This window comes from Perna viridis, chromosome 9 (assembly GCF_037379345.1).
Source record: "Perna viridis isolate PV_CMFRI_1.1 ecotype Kerala chromosome 9, ASM3737934v1, whole genome shotgun sequence".
Classification (NCBI taxonomy): Eukaryota; Metazoa; Mollusca; class Bivalvia; order Mytilida; family Mytilidae; genus Perna; species Perna viridis.
This window is the reverse complement of record NC_142453.1, coordinates 26,160,125-26,181,625: the sequence shown is the minus strand read 5'-3', so window position 1 is coordinate 26,181,625 and position 21,501 is coordinate 26,160,125. Positions and strand designations below refer to the sequence as shown.

Here is a 21,501-nt window from a genome sequence, read left to right as displayed (position 1 = left end):
TGCCCACAAAATATGTGACAAAGCGTATTGTGAGACATTACCATAATAACTATAACCATGTAGCCCCATGCAGGTCCGGGTGTTAAAAGAATAGGTCTGCAGCAGCGCTAAGCTTGTCGTAAAAGGCGACTAAATAGTGCTCAGAACCCTGCCTACAGAGCAACTGGGATGTGTGCCTCAGGTGGTGGAATGGGGTACCCCTGGCGTGTTACATGCTGGGGTTGTCAGGCTATAATACGGAAAACCTGACCGCAAACCATAGTGGTGCACCGTGTTGGGAAAGATGCCACGTTCCTCGCACGTTAAAGAACCCTACTGTGGTATTCTCTCGGAGTAGGAACCATAGGGCTCCGCCACAGGAGGCTAAATTGCCCGACCCTACCCACCTCTCCCTATTTCCAGTGGCAATCAAAATTTGTCGACCCCATTGTCCTTGTGTCCCATCCCTTTTTCATCATCATTTCATGTTCATTTAATCATCAATTTCATGTTCATCGTCTGAATATAGCTGAAATATTGCTGCTCGGACGTTAAACCCCAACAAACAAACAAACAAACTATAACCATGTAAGTTAAACAAATAAGACATTATCGGCGATGCCTAGTAAACTCCGTATAATTCGAATTGTGGTCTTCGTTGACAAATGTGATGCAATTTGTTTCAAGGAATGATAGATGAAAGGGACCATTATCCAAGGAAAAAATGGCGTAGAGTTCAAAAATGTTTTCGACATTTTTGTAATCGTTGGTAACATGAGAAGTAACCTGCGTAGAAAAAAAAACGATCAAATTGGACAAAAACGTTCAAGGACTGGAAAATTAATTATTTTGTTCTCGTAATGAATCACAAAGTTTCGAGATGACATCGGCCGTAAAGTAGGATAATATATGTTTTTTTCCTGGAAAATATGTTGGAGTTGCGCAAGAGAGATAAGAAACTGTTTTAGTTCGGCCATTATGCAAGCTATGTCTTTAAAACCTTTCGATTAGTTACTAATGGACTTATGGAGTGACTAAGTGCTTAATAGACGATACTAAAATGATTTTCTAAATTTTGTTGCTTTTCGTATTATAAATTTACCTGAATTTATATGTGCATTTTTTGTATTCTGATTGCTAGATTCAATCAAGAAGGGGATAAATCGTATGAAGAAAAAATATTTTTAGTTATGTTCAATTGAAATTATCTTAAGTAATAGCGTTTGGTTTCTTTTAAACTTTTTTTAGTTCAGAGATATTAATGGCTGGCCAGTTTAAAAATGATTAATAATCTGTTTTGCCTGTAGTTTCATTATATTTTTGCTGATAACACTTGCGGGTGTCTGAAGTATCAAATGTTTATTCATTCTATTAATTTCACTGTCCAGTGATTTCCGCAAATAATTTTGTTACTATTGAAGCGGCATAATTAGTGAATAGCAATGGTCAGTTCAATGTGTATTGGGTGGAGTTGTTAAATTGTAATCGAGGTATCTAGACACTAAATTGTCGGTCAAGTCCATATCGGCACATCCTTTCCTAATCCTATTCAAAAATGTAATTATATTAAGGTTTAAATGTGGATGTTAAAACCGATTGAGAAACATCTGGGAGCGACGAAAGGGTCTTTAAAATTTATGACAAAAAGAAGAATATAGCAAAAGTAAATCGACTTCCCAAACTCTAAAGACAGACTTATGCAAGTGTAAGGGAAGTAGCTTATCGAACAGAAAATGAAAAAAAAATGCGGGATAAATTACATGACACTAAATAAAATGCAATGGAAGTAATGGTCGAAAGTTTTAATGAATATAACACGCGGGATGAAGTTGCAAATGTTCGTAAAATCACAAATGAAATAGAGCGAATCGAAAGTAAACTTTCAGAGACAGAATCTCTTGGTTAACCTTTTTCTATTCCAACTGTTACTTTTTTTGGAATTTATAACATGAACACTGTGATCTAAGCTGCTAATTCTCCGCTTGTGTAATTCTTTACATTCTTTGATTCCTCAATATCTACTCCTTGAGCCCTTCTCTCCGAAACGATAATACAGCACATTCCTGATTATTATAGCAATTCAAACTAAATATAAAGAATAAAAATATGCTGGCTTTTTACCCATGAATCACATTTTGCATTATCCTTATCTGGAGTGCTACTTAAATGACGAGGTTAAAACTTACGGAAACAAATAGTAAATAATTGTAAGGAAATGATGCCTGTTGAATGCAATTTTTTTTGTTTAAATGGTAAAACGAAATCATGTATTGCTGTGTTTAAAACTATAAAGGTGATCTGAAATATGCATTGGGATTGAGTGAGCAAAATAAATGAAGTTCCAAACGTTGATATGATGATTGGATTAGACTACCCTAATAGTATTATACGTATCGATATATTCAATGTTGGCAAAGTTGATTCCGCTAGGGTCAAAACATAATTAAGGTGAAACTTGGTGTTCTGCATATAAGATTTAAAATTGTAAAACAGGATCGAGCTCTGTTCTAGATTTGACAGGTCAGTGGAAGTGAAAAACACAATTGTTATTATTTTCTCGACGTAACGGAAAAATCTGCTATAGAATGTCAAATCAACTTTGAAATAAAAACAGAGCACAGTGCATGTATATTGCTGCACTTATTAGGACTACCTTGTATCTAATCAAAACAAAAATATATATATCACTGAGGACAAAAATAGTGCAAATCCAACTTTCGTTTTCTCTTATTTGTAGACAAAACCTCAAACGGTATGATTACAGTCAAGATTAAAATACGGAGCAAGTAAACAATTAATATATCCGATGTTCTCTCGTTTATTTTCGATATCATAACTCTGTCCATTCGGAACTTTTTCATACGTATCAGCGTTCTCGAATGCTTTTAATTTGTAATGCATGTGTACATGATGCTGTACATTTCATTAATCTATATATAGTCCTAAAGTACGTTGTAAAGGAAATGCATTTTAATTCATTAACAACGCTTATATTCGTAATTTAAATATATTTGTAATGTAGTAAATGTATAGCCTATTATTAGTCTGTGTGCAATATTCCCATATTAATGAAACACTGAGTTAATAATTATACCAAAAGGGGAAAAGGATCACATGAGATGCTCATGCTAGTACAATATGCCGTTTTTCCATATTTGGAAAAAAAGCGGCGTCTCCGATAATACGTAAGAAATGGGTAATATTAATTTTAAGCTGAAACCTCGCATGATACTTGAAACCGTTTATAAATTTTCGTTCTTCTTCTTATGTATCTAAGTGAAATTCCACAAGAAGTGTCTGTGTAATGGAAACTTATAATCGCCAGAAGGCACTGATGTAGACATGACTTAAAGCATGATAGCAATTTATGATTTGTTCTTTTACGTAAGAGAAAAATATACTTGAAACACCTTTACTATCCTGCTGATTTGAATTTGATTTTAACATATTTTATTGCATGATTTAACAGCAAAAGGATCGAACGAAAGTTATATCAACTCTCCTGTACTATCCTGGAATCATCTACAAAACAATTTTTCGTACATTGATCACACGGTCGATACTAGGTTACATGGTATTTCCACAGGATCGTAACAATTGAGGTTTTTATAATTTTTATATATAGACAAATATTTTGATGTTATGCAAGTAGTAAAGATGTTGCATACGATAAATATTTTTTGGATGGTGCAGGGTGGTGCACTCTCAATGTGCATACACATGACGTCACATCCGTTGGCTGTGGACCGGAAATGACATGAACGTTAGGAGGGGTACCGGAAATGAACCTTGCGCAACGAAGGGAACTTTGGGACACTTTAATCAAGGAAGTTTGCCCTTATAGGTTGTCCCGGAAACGACCCCTTTAGAAACCCTATTTTAAGTATCCATAATAGTGTGATTTCATAGTATGGTGTATATTCATACACTTTTTCCATAGTTTGTTTCCTACGCCCCTACCTTACAGTTTAAATTTGAGCCAACCATGTATGACTGTTTAAAAAGGGAGATGTGACATTTTTGGTACTTCTTTAATATTTTCGATGGGTGCAAGTCACTAACGTTCAACTGATTTGCCTCGTGTAATGAAACCATATCGGGTAATCATTTGAGGAAGTATTTTTTTATATTCATGTTATTTTTTATATCGGCTTGCAAGGTTTCGTATAGGTTTGACGTTGTCGTTGCTCCATAGTCTGCGTATCCATGTATTAATTCCCGAGTAGTTCCGCACATTCGTTTGTTGAACCGTTCCTGTGTTTCGCAGACATACATTCATATCATTTTTAGTAATATTTGGCCAGTTAGTTTTAAAGGAGAATATTTCAAAAAAGTACTAAAATAGGGAAAAGACATCGAAAGGTAATAACTCCAACATGACTCAACAGATTACAACGAAAAATTGACCAAATATACATCTCATTAGGCTAAACACTTTCGTTTCGTAAGAAATTGGTTTAACCTAACGGTTTTGAAGATATATGCAAAAACCTTCGGTCTGACCCCTTTGTTTTCTTTAAGTAGTATTGGCTATAATTGTCGACGGATCAATCATCCCAACATCATTTTTATGCAAAATGTCATATGGAAAATGTATACCAAGGTCGGTTTTGAATTGTTAAGTTGTTTTTTAGGAGATGAGTTTTGACAAATTGTTAACGACCACGACCGACCACGACCACGACGGACACTAAGTGATGGCATAAGCTTACGTTAACTAAAAAGGGTATGACAAAAATTACCGACCTCGTATTTATTAACAGTTTCGGTACATATTCTTAAAAGTGAAATGGTGATTAAACGTTTTTTCATTAGCCAAACCTCTAGCTACCATAGTGACAATGATATTAACGTTTTTAATTTGTGTTCTGCACAGAGGTCATAATGTTTTCGTTCCATATCCTTGAATAATTTCAAACAGTGATATTAAATCATGTCTTTATAATATTTTTTATAAATGTATGTTGACTTAGACAGGAAGGTTTCTCTTACTTTTGTGAAATCTATTTCTGTGTCATTTTTTTTTTTTTTTGATATAATATTCTTTCGTAGCTATCTTAATTCAATGAGTTTAAAAAAAAACAGATTCTACGCAAACATAAAAAAGAGAATTGTCTTTGTCATTACTTATATAAAAATTCCAATTTTTGAAAGCATAGCTTAAAAATGTAAGTACAAAATTACCAACCTTGAACTCATAAATCGGATAGGAAGATATCAAATGGTAACACAAAGCTAAAATGTAAATAAATTGTCATCTATGTACTTCATTTGTTAGATACATTTTTTAAGTGAAATTGTGGATTAAGACTAGTTTTATGGCTAGCCAAACCTCAAGCTACCATAGTGACTGTCATATTATATTTTGACGCCGGCAAAATATTGACCTCGGGGTAAAAATATCATATGATATCTTAACAATGAGGTCAGTATATCGTATCAAATATTGACGCCATATAAATGAAATATTATTATTCACCTCTCAGGATGTTTACACCCCCTACAAGGGTGTTAATTATCACAGAAAAGGGGTTAATATAACGCAGCCGGGGGTTGAATTATCTTAACAAAAGGGTTTTAATGTACATTATTGCAGCAGGGGATTAATTTATAGCAATGTCGGGGAGGGGGGGTGTTAAATTGTCATACAAATGGCGTTAATTCATCGCAGAAGAGGGTTAAAATATTACAGCAGGAGGGTTAAATCATCATAACGGGGGATTTATTTATCGTACCTAGTGGTTGGCTTCAGATATCATATAAGAAGGGTTAAGTTACCAATCATAGGGTTACCTTATTGCATCGGGGGTTAAAATATCGCAGCAGCATGGTTAAATATAAGGAACAAGGTGGGTTAATATATCCTAATAGGGGGTTTATTTATCGCATCAGGGGTTTAGATATCATAAGAGGGGATTTTTTTTATCGAAACAAGGGGTTTAATCATAATGAAAGAGGGTATTTATCGCATCGGGGGCTGGGGTAAATTATCTCAGCCAAGGGGCTAAAATATCGCAGCAGGGGGTAAAACTATCGAAATAGAGGGTTTAAATGTCATAACAGGGGGTTCATTTATCGCACTAGGGTGTTAAAAAATAGCATTAGACGGGTTAAGATATTGCAGCAGGGGTGTTAAGCTATTATAACAGGGGCATTATCTTATTGCAGGAAGAGTGTTAAATAACCCTGTAAATTAATATTATGGTAGTTATTTGGAAACGTGTAGATCAATATCATATAAATCTATTATTTTTATGCAAGATATTGGGAACACCAGGAAAATCGTCATTGCGTGCGCATTTTTTGTTTTCTATTTTAAGTGTTTCAAGTCATGAGCCTAGCATCAACCATTGCTGTCCTTTTGAAGTATGAATTATTTTGTACAATTTCATTGGCATCCGCACATTTCTGTGATTTTTTTAACCACACTGCTAACATGAATAAACCTACCTGTTATGATATTTAAACCCCTGTTCCAATATTTAAATCCCCTCACGAAAAAATAATCCGCGTTTTGATATTTCTAACAACCATCTGCCATATATTAACCCCCTCCTACGATAAATTCACTCCATTTTATGATCTTTTAACCACATGCTGCGAATTTTAACTCCCCTATTGTAATATTTTAACAACTTACTGCGTTAAACTACCCCCTCCCGTTATAATATTTAAACCCGCTGCTGTAATATATTGACCCCTTTGCTATGATGAATTAACCCCCGTTATATTTTAATCCTCCTGCTGCAATAAATTAATCATCCGGTTATGATATTTCAACCTCTTGCACTGCTATTTTAATCCGTCTGTTTCATTATATTAATTCCCCTGCAAAAAATACCTTCCCTGTTATGATATTTTAACCCCATTGCTGATGTAAATTAATTTTCCTAAAGCCACATTTTAACCATAAATGCTGCGATAAATTATCCACTGTTATGATACTTTAAAACTCTGCTGCGATATTTTACTCCCCTGTTGCAATATTTGAACCCCCGTCCTGCAATAAATTAACCCCTGCTGTAACAAACTAACCCCCGAGTAATATTTGAACACCCGCTGCGATAAGTTAACTCCAACATGCGGCATTTTTACCCCCTGCTGCAATATTTTAACTCCCTCCAGTGATAAATTACCCCCTCCCCATAATTATATAAATACCTACAGTGTGAGGCTCAAGTTATGATAAGGGGGAGTCATAATTTCGCTATGATATTTTTACTGTGGGGTCACTTTATCGTGGGTGTCACAATATCGTATGACAGTGAAAATAACGAATATGGCGCAACTTTATGTTCTGTACAAAATAATCAAATTAGGTTAAACAGTAGTGCGCTTAGTTCCATTTAGGACACGTCAGTTTAGGTAAAAAAAAACACATCTGAAATTATTTCTTCCAATGTAACGGATTAATCTGTTCTAATATGTTATATCAATCATGATATATAAACAGGACAAATTGATTCATGTATATTACTACGCATATTTTAGGGAAGTTATTAATATGGACGTTAATATCGTCTCTCTTATCAAACAATCTATTGCTAAGGTGACCACTGGTGTTTCATTCGGGATGTATTTCTTAAACAAAAGAGACTTTCACAGCTTTCCGATAATTCTTCATTTTTATGCCATGCGTTTTATGTAAATTATTATTTTATACAAATATGTGTATATGTTGTTTAAAATTCAAGTTGACACATACAAGGTAAGAAAATATGCATGCATAAATAAATTATAAAATGGAATTAATATTTTCAATCCATATCATTGAACATTTTTTGATAGTTATGTTGCATCTTGTCTTTATATCATACTGTATATAACTGAGTGAAGAAGGAAACTTTATCTGCGTGAAGTATTCCTAAGGCATATTCTAAAATATTATATGTTTGTTACCTTTTTTTAATTCAATGAAATGCTAAAGCAGGCTTTACTAAAATCAATGTCTTTGTTGTTACTGATCTCAGACAATTCCATGCTTTGACAGCACTGCTTAAAAACAGAGGTTCCAAGGAAGCCGAATCGCTTAGCTGCTGAAATTTTTTGCCATTAAAGAACAATAACTCTAACAAGGTTTTTTTCGCACAATTTTGACTAAAAGAAGATTGTTGTAGGACTTATCATATGGACGACCTCATCAATTAAAAGTTTCCTTGTATCTATCATACTTTTTAGGATATTGACTGAAACTGCCAAACATCATTCTCCGTTTTTCAAGACAATAACTCCAAGCGGTCCGACAACTTTGATCCCCGTTGCAGGTCTTATAATGAAGATCATTTCGACAACTGAAAGAGTTTGGCTAAACCTATTGGGTTTTGAGATATTACAGAAAACGTCTGAGTGACTCCTTGTTCTTTTTGGGCAGTAGGAGCAATTTTTTTGATAGACCTTCTTGTATGTCTTCTGGTTATTGTTATTCTTTTTTCTTTTCTGCCGCCCAATTTCCCTGCGTCTGATTAAATTGTATCGCGACAAGATTTTGACCGTTTGTTGCAATCTGAGATAAGCCTATGAGACGTGATCAGTTATCTGCCCCGTAGCGGAAAAACCAATTTTGTTAACATTTCGTAAACCGTTTTAGATACACACAAACCGAAAGCTCCATATTGTTCACGAACAGCGGGTAGTACTATTGGATAATGTTTGGAAAGATTTGAGGTGTCCTTGGTTACGCGATTTCGCGACCTAAATTCATGTGGTCACTTTACTCTAAAACCGTAAGTCGTACAGACTTGGGACTTTCACTCTTGATCTTAGATATGTTGTGTGTTTGAAAATGTCAAGGTCAAAGGTCAAAGGTCACAAATTTGACTTTGGCCTTGTTATGGAGTGGACTTGAAAACGGTAACGTATAGACAAAAATGATGGACACATAAAATGTGTATGTGAATAAGATCTTCATTTGTTATGTAGAACACAAAGCGTTTTAATGTAGCGTTTTGATTTTATAGCCCGAAAACTGGTAGTTTTAGTGAGGTTTGCAATGTTTTGCTTATAGGTCACAAACCGTTTTAGATAGAAGTGTACTGTAAATGACAAATATGTGCAGAATAACAAGTTCTACAAGAAAAGTAGATATGTCCATTAAGCATTTTCAAAAATGGAAGAGTCATGGCCAAAACAAAAACGATTTTTAATGTTATTTTGATAGGATCGGTCAATTTGTTTCAAATGATTTCAACGAAAAGTACCTACAAACTATATATATTCTTGATCAGGACCATAAAATGCTACCTACATATTCAAGGTCAAGGGTCAAGATCATTTGTTTTATTTGTCAAAAACTGATCAAGATATGTCTTTTTTCCCCATTTTTTCCAATATGGTTAAAGATAAACAACTCAATCTGCTTCCAATCAATTTAGAAGCATGGTTCCACATCCAATGATATGCCACAATATATACTTTCGGTCAAATTTGATGGGTTTTTGAAATTAGTGAAAATAAACCAATTCGGGACATTTTCAAAAAGTGAGGTTTCTTTATCATATTGACTCTAGGATATCATATTTCCATTCGAATAACCAATATGAGCCCTTTTTAACTCATTGTATTAAGGTCTTTCCCATTTCAATGGGAAGACCTTCTTGTATTCCTCCTGATTTTTATTTTTTTTCTGACGCCCAATGTCCCCGCTTCTGATTAAATTGATCGCGAAAATATTTTGACCATCTCTTGCAATCTGTGATAAGACTTTGGAATGCATCCTGTGAAACGTAATCATTTGTCGTTCCAGAGTTATCTGCCCCGTAGCGGCAAAACTAATTTTGTAAAAATTTCTTTGACCGTTATAGGTACACATAAGAAGAAACTTCCATAGTGTACAGAAACAGAGAGCAGTACTATTTGACAACGTTTGAAAAAAAATGAGGTTTCCCTGGTTACGCGATTTCGCGACTTACAATTCAGTTGGTCGCTTAACTATAAAACCATCAGTCATACTTTTGTACTGAAATGCCACATTGTTTCAACATTGTTGTGTCAACTGACATAGTGGAATCAAATCACTGACACCTGTTCCAACACTATTCATACTCTTATCTCTTATCTTATCTTATGATTTGAAAGTACTCATCCAGTGATTTATTTTGACTTCTTTTGAATATCACTCACAGAGATTATCCATTTCCAATGCATAGATTTACTTCATAAAGGGATGGCCATTTGACATGGAAGTGATAATTGGGATCTTTACTTTGGGTACTTTATAATTACCTCCCTTTCATTTCTTCTATTATAACGAGAAAAAAACAGGAAAAAAATTAATTTCTAATGTTAATACTACTAAATTACTGTTTATTATTACTGAAACCCGCTATACGAATTAACGGTAAGAGGGCTCTTGCTCATTCCTTTCAAAAGCCTCAAATCATGTTGAACTCATGGTGTCTCGATTTAAGGCAGTCAAATTGACCGACAAGTTCAAAATGAGACCAAAAAAAATCAGAAACTGAAAACAGAGTAAGGTAGTTCTTTTTCTTCTGTACTTTGGAAAGAGTTAGTGTTGTCCTTAATACACTTGATTATATGCTTGGGTTTAATGCCCGAGCAGCAATATTTCAGCTATATTCATGTAATATACATAAAATGGGTGATAAAATGAACATAAAATAATGAAATTAACAATAGGATCGGACAAAAGAATAATAGTATTGACAATTTTGATTGCCACTGGAAATGGGGAGAGGTGGATAGAGCCGGACAACTTAGCCTTCTATGGCGGAGCCCAATGGTTACTACACCGATAGAATACCAGAGTGGGGTTATTTAACGTGCGAGAGGAACGTGGCATCGTTCCAAAAATGTTGCACCACTATGGCTTGCGGTTAGGTTTTTCGTAAAATGACCTGACGACCCCAGCATGTAACATACCAAGGTACCAATTCCATCACCAGTGACACACAATCCAGTTGCTCTGTTGGCTGAGCGCCCTAGCCCTAGGTCAGGATTTTGAGCTCTATTTAAGTGCCTTTTACGACGAGCTTAGTTTCTGTTCTGTTTCTGGCCTATTCTTTTGATACCCGGATCCACACGGGGCTATTATCCTTAAAAATAACTTGAATTCAGATTCATTTTTTTGTTTCCAATGTGGTTTTACTTATGTTACAACTCGGCCCACAGGCTTGACATCCAAATTTGGCTTCTCTAGTTTAAATAAAATTCATCTTCTTACTGGTTACATAAACCTCGTATAAATAGATAAACAGACTTCGAGTGTGGGACAGTTACCTTTATTTTTCATAACTGAATTTGGAAACTTTAATTCAAAACTGCATTTTATTTGCCATAAAACGCTTTATTAAGAATTTAGTTGATATAAGAAACTGTTCATTTTTGGTTAATCTAATGTTTCATTTTTCTTTTCGTCAGTTGTTGAACAAAAACTTACATTTTATGATCTTAAGATCTGTCATAAACTAAATGGGCTAACATCTAATAAAAATAGCACAAAATATATTGAAACAATGGTAAATGTAACTTTTTATGCAATGAAAATAATGTGACGAATTAAATGGGTCTCCATGCCAAATAATAAAAAAAAAAACAGTCAGTGGGTGGCACATGACATAAGTTTTAAAACAATGTTCCACCATTTCATTATTATGAATAATATCACAAATGTCATTTTTCACAGAGCAGAATGTTTTTCTTCGATTAAATACAACGGTATAAGAGAAAACAGATTACATAAAAAAGCATTGCAATCTGATAACAATTGGAGATAATTCTTTATTTTTGTGCAAAATTTAGTGACTTTTATGAGAACTTTCAAATTATTTTCTGAGCCATCGAAAGTCGACTAAAAATCTTTGACATACACACTTTTTGTAAGATATAATCTTTTCACTGGAACCCAAATTTCAATGAGAAAAAATGTGCCATCCATTTCATAGGATTTACCTGATTTTGCATGGACAGCCTTTTATTTGTTTATGAGTACTTACTCTAAATTAGATATGCAATGAAGGCAACAAATATGAAACATGTTGAAATTAAGTTGAAACATATGATATCAGCACATTCTTACCTGGTTCAAATTTCCGCCTTCGTTGATGACAGCATCCTATTACAACGTTGATAAGAAAGACCAGAAAAACGACCAAAGACCCAATTACTGTCCAAAGTCTGCAAATAGTCATTAACATCAATTTATTGATATTGTTACTTTGTTCTAATTTACACAGTCGTTTAAAGCAACACAAATGCTGGGGAAACGTATGCTGATGGCGTCTTCTTATTACAACGATGATAAAAAAGAACAGAAAAACGGACAAAGTCCCTATTACTATCCCAACTCTTTTTTAAAAAAAATATTGATATTGTACATCGCCTGTAAATCATTTCATAACTGACAAACAGTACTTGTTCAAGACATCATAAGTAGACGTAGAGAGAGAGAGTTTCAAACGAAAGTACATTCATAAGCAACAACAAAACTAAGAACACTAAAATCATGTCACAAAATAAAATGCACATAAGGACAATACAGAACAAAATCATTAACAATTAATTGCGTTATTACATAGGGGCATGCAGACCATGTCATTTTGCAAATCGCTAACTACCTTTGTCCTTTGGAATATTCCAAATATGCACTCAATATTGGTTACTCATTTAAGGGTGACGACCGCTTAAATTTTAGAATAACGACATTTATCAATTTGTAACATAACCTTTTTTTCTATTATTTTGTTTTGTGAACGCCATCAGGCACTATCCAGTTATGGAACTTATTTCTGGTAACAGGCCTACATAACACAAATTCCAAAGGCTTAAAGAGCTTTTATATTTGGAAAATAGGCAATCAAAGCTTCTTGAATTTAAGATTTAAAGTCCAGGTATTTGACAATAAGACAATAAATATTGCAAAACCAATAAACACTACGCAGGGTAGTTAAGTACTTTCGTTGAGGTTTCTACAAGGGGAGATAAGTCTGTCGTGACGACGTCATTTCGTAGCTATAAACGGTCGACGCCATCATCTTCGCTTCGATCATAGCGAGGTGTTTTCTTCAATATTTCCCGGCCTCTGTTACTCATATAATGCATGTATAAGGAAGAAATAAATGTTTTCTCTCAAAATTTTATTGCAAGACGATAGAAGACAATATTTTAAAGAGGAAATATGCCATTTTGTGAATGTGCATTTCATTAGTTATGGCCGGAGCTTTTTACCTTATATGGAAAACGACGTTACTGAGAAGCTTGAGATCTTATTTCTGATCGCACATTCTTTCGACTAGCGAGAAGAAAATGACGTTACAGAACGTAATGTTACGGCTTTTTCAATATGCCAACGTATGAAGTGATAGCTACAGGTAATGTTTATTAACTCTATCAATCGATATTCTATCATTTTGGATCATACACATAAAAGTTTACCTTTCCATGGTCCAAAAACGATGACCCGACTTTGTACACAATCTTGACATGTTTTTAATTTGCAATATCAAGGTTTACCGATATAGTCGAGATTGATTATAACCATGCATATCTTTGCCCAAGTTATATCCATCTTCGAAATTATCACAGAAATATGGTATCAAAGATAACGTGTATATCCATGTCTCCTTCTACATTCTTTTCTATTCCCTGTGACGATAACTTGTGTACAATTCAGCACTAGTCTTCTAATCTATAATAGTAATCTTTGACTTTGGTGTTTGATCTGCTAGTGATATGATGCATACATGGAAACATGCAAACTAAAATCTCTTTAGTATGAAAACCCTCAATCAAAATTACAGGATATTGCCTGTAAAATTGAAATTTCTGTATCAATGGTTTTGAAACTTTGGGAAAATTCTTACAATATTTTGCATTTAAAATGAATATAATTTTATTCTACATAGAACAGCAGTTTAGGTTAAATGGGGAATTTAGCAGTACATGTATGTGTATGAATTCAGGAATAAATGCACTTAGTGATTTCATAACAATATTTCAGCATCAGGAGTGTATTTTCTTTTTAACTGATTTCTTACAATAACAAAGGCATTAAAACTTTTGAAAGAGCAATATGTTTGCATGCTTTTCACCAAAATATAACTGTTGTGAACACAAAATAATACTATGACAACACATTTCATACATGTTTGTTATCTATCAGCAAATTGTAAAATCAGTTCACAAATATAATTTTGTAAAGAAACACATGGGACTCAATTTGCATTATAATTTTAGGACCCTTTTTTACTACCTGAGCAGTTTGAATAAGGATTATATAAGTACACATAAATGTATGTATGTATGTATGTATTATCCAAGTGATGTAGAAGATGACCAAATATGAAAGACATTTGCCAGTACAACCAGGTGAGTTAATATATTTCATACTTCAAAGTGCATATTAAATGTACACTGACGCACACAAGTGCATATGGGTGATGATGAATTGTAGCACTGTCTATTAATATTTGATGATAACATCTTGTTAATACATGTATTTAAGTACCAGTAGTAATTGAGACTACAAATAACATTTACAATGTACATATTAATATCTGATGAAGAAATATACTATGATTTTTTTTTAAATTGTTAGCTGTGCCTTCAATTGTTTCATTTTTAATTTTAGCAAATTTGTAAATAGTGTGATGTACTGACTACCACGTTTATAAGGCATGTACCCTTCTTACAAATATACAAGCACAATCACAATCATCTTGTCAGTCTAGTAATAGTGTTGCTTGCAATTTTCTTAGCTTGACTTATTATTACATATTTGGTCCATAGTTATAACATGATGTTGTTGATGTCTTTTCCATTTTCTCTTTATGGTGGACATGGTTTTATGAAGTGAAAATAGTTCATATCTTTATATAAAGATTGTAATGACCTATATAGAACCCTGATATTAGGTGTCTTGTAATAAGCTATATATTAGATGACATGCCAATCATAACATGTAATCCAATACACTAAAAGTATGGTATAGATGTATACCTATATTGTGTACATTAATATATACATGCTGATACCTCCGACCATTTATTATGTCATGCCATGATGTTGGATAGGTCAATAAAAAAATAACTTGCTTGTATTGACTCTGAAGAGCTGTCTTTCCCACATGGAATAACATTGTATTAGGAATATAAATGCAATTATATATATATATATATATAATCAATGAAACAATAACGGCTAGATATTTTTCAAAATGTTGTTTGTTGATAAACAGGAAGTGAAATTTTCGTGTTTTGATAATAAAACAAAGTATAAGAAGGGATGATGCCTAAAGAGGCAATTTCATAGAAGACACTTGCACTTGTTTATAGACAACAATACAGTTATGTCTAATTCACTGCATGTATTTACAAAAAAAAAAACAGAATGTGTGTCTTACAATATGACAACAAGAATAAGTTACTAGAGGTCAAACAAGTACAGGAAAGATTTTCAGAAGTAATATCTTTATTGCATACTCAATCATCATAAACATATTCATACATTTTAGTGCTAGCTTTAAAAATTAAGTACTTAACTTTGCAATTGTGCAAAAACAAGTTCTACTTTGTACTCTTGAAAAAGTTCTGATGAAAATATATGATTCCTTTATATACATGTATAACTAAGCTATAATGACGAACTAATTTATTTTCATTTTCTATGTATAACCTTTTTTTTATTTGTACACTTCAATCACTATTACCACTACAATTTAATAAATTACATTTTTTCCAAACGTTACATAGTTTTCTCTCCAAATAATTGTCAAATGCTCAAGGAAGGCATGTAATGGCCACTGGTTGGTTTGATAGTTACATACATGTATGTAAATGTAAAAGGAAACAGTAGTTACAGTAACTGTACAAAGTATACATGTTACTAGTTAAGCATGCTATCAGTGCCCTGCACAAATGGAACATACCAGTCCATAATACTACATGAATGTTTATAATTAACTAAAGATATGGTTCATACAGACTCTGAAGAAATCAAACTTAGTCTTGTTCTTCTTTGCAATTTCATGTTGCCGTGTTTTCTGTTGACTTTTTCGGCCAGCTTTAAAACCCTTTTTATTGGGACTTCAGTGTGAGTTATGTTCTATGTTAATGACTATATAGTATTCCATAGGAACTCTCTGTTTTGTTGTTTCAATGAAATTTCATATACATCTTAGATTAAATAAAATGTTTGTGCTACATGTATGTGTTACATGAGCATGTACTAGCAAACTAGTTTGCTGTTTGCAGTATATGATCATGTACAGTATAGATGTAACTCTTAATAGAAATATTTTCACAAATATATACATATGAGTATGAATACATTTGTAATTTTCGTAAATTAAAATTCAATTATTTAGAAAAAACACCCATCCCATGAAAAAAACATATCTTTTGAAGTTACCTTTTATATCAATTTATGTAGTGGTGAGTAGCTGTCAGATCTAGTAACCAACCCTATCATAATGTTGGATTGTAAAAAAAATATGTCGTTTTACGACAAAGCTCATCTATAACTATACAGACTGTTTTAGAGAGAAAAAGCCACCAAAAAAATTCATCATTACACAAACTTAATGATTATCATTTATTCACATTTAGATTTTCCTACATGTGTCATATAATTCGAGGCATGTTTAGGTGACACAACCCTATAATTTTATTAATTTAGATAGAAAATCAGAATTGATAAAGCAATCGCTAGAACCTGAAGATATGTAAAGCATGTTAGCACATGAAATTATCTATTACACGACTGCAAGAATATAGATCCATATATTTAAAAAAATAATAAATCAAATTAGTTTCCGCATTTTTTACCCAACTAAACAAATAAAAAAACAAAAATAGCATGTTAACCTGAATAGCACAGGGGCGGATTCAGGCGGGTGCGTTGCGGGCGTGCGCCCCCCTAAAATTTGCAAAGCATGGATTGTCAAGGGTAGATTTAGGCGGTTTTACATTGAAACTTTAATTTTTCGCTAATTTTACAAAAGATATCTATATTGGACCCACTCTGAAAGATTATTTCAGAAATTTCAACTGTGCGCCCTCCCCCCCCCCCTTATATAAAAACCTGGATCCACACTTTGAATAGCATATTATTTTGTTTGAATTAATAAGATTTTAATTAAAAGCACTTGATGTCTAACCTCTTGTTGGACGAATACAAAGCCATTTGATGTTTGGCTAGGCAAAGAATCCCTATTAGATTGCACAGTTTCTTTAGTCCTAAAGGGGGGTAATAGTTACTGAAGAGTGATACTGTACAACAATCGAATGAGCTTTCTTCACATTTCATGCGGAAGTTTATCCAAATGTTGACAAAAAGAAGGCTGTGATTCGACAAAGAAAGGGGTTTCATTTGCTCTTTTTGACAAAATTCTACACAAGCGTATAAATAGTAAAATGGTAACCCAACATCGGAAGCCATCACAGTTTCTTAAATTTTAGAGCAGTGCTCAGTACTGATAAAAATTCGAAGAAAATCTTTGTGTTGAACCGTTATGATGAAATGGTTTGTTCCCTATCATTTAGCTACATAAGCCACAGAAAACATTCTTATATCATACAGGGTTGCGTCCTGACACTTTGAAAAGGAGGGGAGCCAACCAGGGTTCCTGAGAATAGGAGGGTGCTATGACAGTACCTACCATTATTTTTCTCAATTTTATATATTGAAATAAAAATAAAAACAAACAAACAAAACAAAACAAAACAAACGAAAAAACAAAACAAAACAAAAAAAAATAGGAGGGGTCCGCACCACCCGCCCCCGATCTGCCACTGCCATATCCCTATATCCCTCAGAACAAAAAACTAAATCAAAACAAAAAAGCAACAACAACAAAAAAAAACCACGCTGGTTTAATCAAATTAAAAGCTGACGGTTGAAACTGATCTCAATTTTAACCAATTTTGAGGGCAGTTTTCGATCCATGACATCGGGAACCGGGAGACAAATAACAATAAAGCGAGTAGCTTGGTTATTTTAATAATGCTATTGTCCCACGATTTGTGTAAGTCTGCGGTCCTTTCTTATTGTAATTTGTAACTATTATTCTATTTCGTTATTTGGCCACCTTTTAAGAAACGTTATGTTATTTCAAAACTAGATGTAACTTGGATTATATGTGATAATAGAGCTGTACACGAGTGTAAAGGGACTTAAAATGCATAACTTGTGTTTCCTTCATCTGACCCTGTTGTTGAAATCATATTCTTAAACTTCGGGTTTGTTGTGCCAATTTGTAGTATTTGGGCTGTGTATGTATGTGTTATCAACTGAGAGATGACAGGTAAATATTATGTGGTAAATGTATGTAAGGCTAGGATTGATTTCAAGTTTGATTGCATTAACAGATAATACATATCAGAACACAGGATTTTTCTAAGGGGGGACAAACCTAATCCACCGGATGTTTGGGGGACTGTGATAGTCACAATCAAATCAAAGTGACAAGTTATATAATATTCATGCTTGTTTGTTGTGTGTCGCTGTCCTCTTTGTACGTACCTGCAGTATCGACTTGTTGTTTGCTGCAGTGAATTTCGAATTTAAAAAAAGTCGGAGAGTTTTCTGTTCATTGATTGTAAGTGTACCATGTAAACACTCTTGAAATTGAATAAAACACCAGCCTGTGCACTGCTTCGATGCCACGTGAACTTTTGTGTACAATTTTAAGGACTAAATTAGTGTAATTTATGCTTAGCATCATGGTGAAATTTAATTAGTTGGTTTAATGTTAATAAATTAATACAGCAAATTTGTGTTTTGATGCGTTGATCCCGGTTTCTTATGAATATTTAATCTCTTTTTTATTCCAAAGTTAATTTTCAAACAACGACACAAATTGATTCAGTGATTCAGTACACGAGTACTTTGATTTCAGTAAGACCTGAATTACTACCTATTTCTGATTTTGTGTTTTAATGAGTTTATATTAAAAATTTGGCATTTAAAAAAGTGAACATTTATTTCAACATATTGAAGAAATACGCTGGATATCTACTTCGTCATATATCCTAGTTATTCCATAACGAGATCCGATATTAGAAACTGATCATCTGTGCGGTTGTCAAAATATGGAAGGACGATTTTTTGCCACCTTGATACATAAAAGTAAAGCGTCCTGGTTAATAAGCCCCACAGATTAACTCCTTCCTCATATTTCAATAATCCTCGATAATATGCCAATTAAAAAACTGCTATGCCTATGGATATTAACCAAGTATAAAGTTTGCAGAGCGAATTGAAAAGTCACAATTTTCGATTTTTTCAATGAATTTTATCAAAAATAAAATCTTAAAATTAGTTAATAATCGTAGACATTACACTTTTCTAAAACTACTATTAACGCCGCATTTTTAAGGTATTGTTTATAAGGATCTGTCGGAAATATCACGCTGGAGTTCGTCCATATGTCTTGAAGTGTTGTTTTGTATGCTTATTTTCGATTCTAAATATAGAAACAATAAATAAAGTAATTTTATCGCTTGTTTTCTTATATCATAACTTTTACAGAAACATATCTATCATGTGGAAGAAATAAGAGAGGTTTAAAGTGATCCGTAAATTCCGTCATATTTTTTTTCGGAATTTTCCCGAAAGTACCTTAACTACCATGCGTATACTCACATTGCACCACCTGTTTGTCCCTCCTTCATGATAGTCGTATAATCTGGAAATATATCGTTCTTATGAGGATAAAAATCGATTAAATCAGTGATAGTTCTGAAATATTTTATTACGAAAAGAACAACTTTCAATTCAATTGAAAATTTAACAGCTTTAACATCTTTGTAGGTTACATAGTATAAGACTAACCTTTAAAAATATTGCGCCTTGTAAGCTCCAGTGAGATACTGTTGTTAAACGGTAAATGGCATTTATAGTTAAAATCCATGTCTTTACTGGAAAAATTTCTTATTTCCAATGTGAATCCGTTGATAACTAATTTGACGAAATATTTGCCGATTAATTCTCCATTGTTCACATCAATATACTTAAACATTGACTCATTATTTTGTTTACTCCAGGCATATTTCCAAGGACAGCTGTTGAGATTACATGATTTTGTTTCACATAATAGTTTCAACGTATCTCCGTATGATTTAATCTTTTGTAGGAGGACTAAATTCAGATTTCCTACAATTAAAATCATCTGTAATATATCAAAACACTAATTTTTATTACGTTTCCTTTCCACTATTGTCAACCCCCCGCCCTGGACTTTTATGTGCAACTCGGTCGATGTTTCTAGAAAAGCAGAGGACGCTTACCCTACCGGTGAACTTGGTCCATGTTCCCAGTTTTCAGTGGAGTCCGAGTTGCTCATTTGCTTTTGTTACTTTGTATGTATGATTTTAGTTACTTTATGTTCTTTGTTGTGTATGTCTGTGTTCCATGTCTAGTCTTTGTCTCTGGATTACGTTTTTTTTTTTATTATCTTGGTTCCCTTGATTACTCTTTCATTAATTTATTTTCAATTATATTAATATTACGAGTTTAGGTATTTTGAATAGTCAAAGAGACAACAACCCCACCGGGATAAAACTGTCAACCCACAGCCACCCATTGCCCACAACTCGCACGTTGCTTGGTCCTCGTTGGGCATACAAGGTTAGTTTGTATAACCTGGCTTGGTACTTTGAGGTGGACGTTTTCATTTTTTGAACAGGTTAAACTAAATACACTTTATTATAAGTGTAAATTGCCGCAAACATGGTTATGTTGTATAATTTGATAAAAAATAATTACATTCATGAAATACATTTATAAACAATTATTGAACATGTTGAAAGCAATTAACGTCTAAGAAAATATATACTTGCTGGTACTATCAATTTCACGATTTCAGTCATTTTCCATTCTTTCAAGCTAATATGTTAGATATGATTTACAAGACGACTACCTAAGGATGCTAGAGGGTATACTTCAAATTACATTGAAACCGTATAATACATAGATTAGTAGCATAACTAAAAAAAGTAAAGGGTCACCGACCATATCAACTGGCCCTTAAAGGATATTTCGTTTTCCACATAATTCACTTACCTTCACTTACATGTACGATAAAAACAGAAGACATCTTAATTATAGAACTCTACCGACTCAGAAGACATCTTAATTATAGAACTCTACCGAACTCTAAATTTAAATGAATTAATAATGAAGATCAGACAAATGACAAATGAGGTACATTTTTGTATCGTGCTTTTAAAAAAGAAAAACGGCAAATATTGTTCCCGTGATAATAAAACGTGAAATTTTCTGGACAAAATCAGTCATGTTCTCTAAGTTTTGCTAAATGATCGAATGAGGTAATATATATCGACACAATTGATTACTACAATATCCACTTCATGTTGTTTCAACCTCTCATTATCCCGAATTAATTAATAGAAATCACCGAAACTGTTTGTGTGTGTGTGGAATGGGGGAATCTTAGTTTTTTGTTAATAAATCACAGGTTTTAGTCATGTTTAAGTGAAACTTAAGTAATTAAGGACTGATTTCAAAAAGTATTTACATTAAGCCTGTTATCACTATTACCTTGTAGAA

At 33.3% G+C, this 21,501-nt stretch overlaps 1 protein-coding gene across 3 annotated transcripts in view; it reads right to left on the bottom strand.

Annotated features, from left to right (window-relative positions):
• The window catches only part of LOC148607524 (uncharacterized), a 49,477-nt gene that overhangs the window by 8,175 nt on the left and 19,801 nt on the right, over nt 1-21,501 (bottom strand). For 2 of the 3 annotated variants that reach the window (XM_088545411.1, XM_088545412.1), the window contains exons 4-6: nt 19,765-20,085; nt 19,576-19,618; nt 12,014-12,111 (exon numbers count right to left, since the gene is read on the bottom strand). In XM_088545411.1, the coding sequence (XP_088401537.1) occupies nt 12,014-12,111; nt 19,576-19,618; nt 19,765-20,085 (462 nt within the window). Of the gene's footprint in view, nt 1-12,013; nt 12,112-18,943; nt 19,397-19,575; nt 19,619-19,764; nt 20,086-21,501 lie in introns of those variants that run through there. The other variant, XM_088545413.1, reaches the window with a different exon arrangement.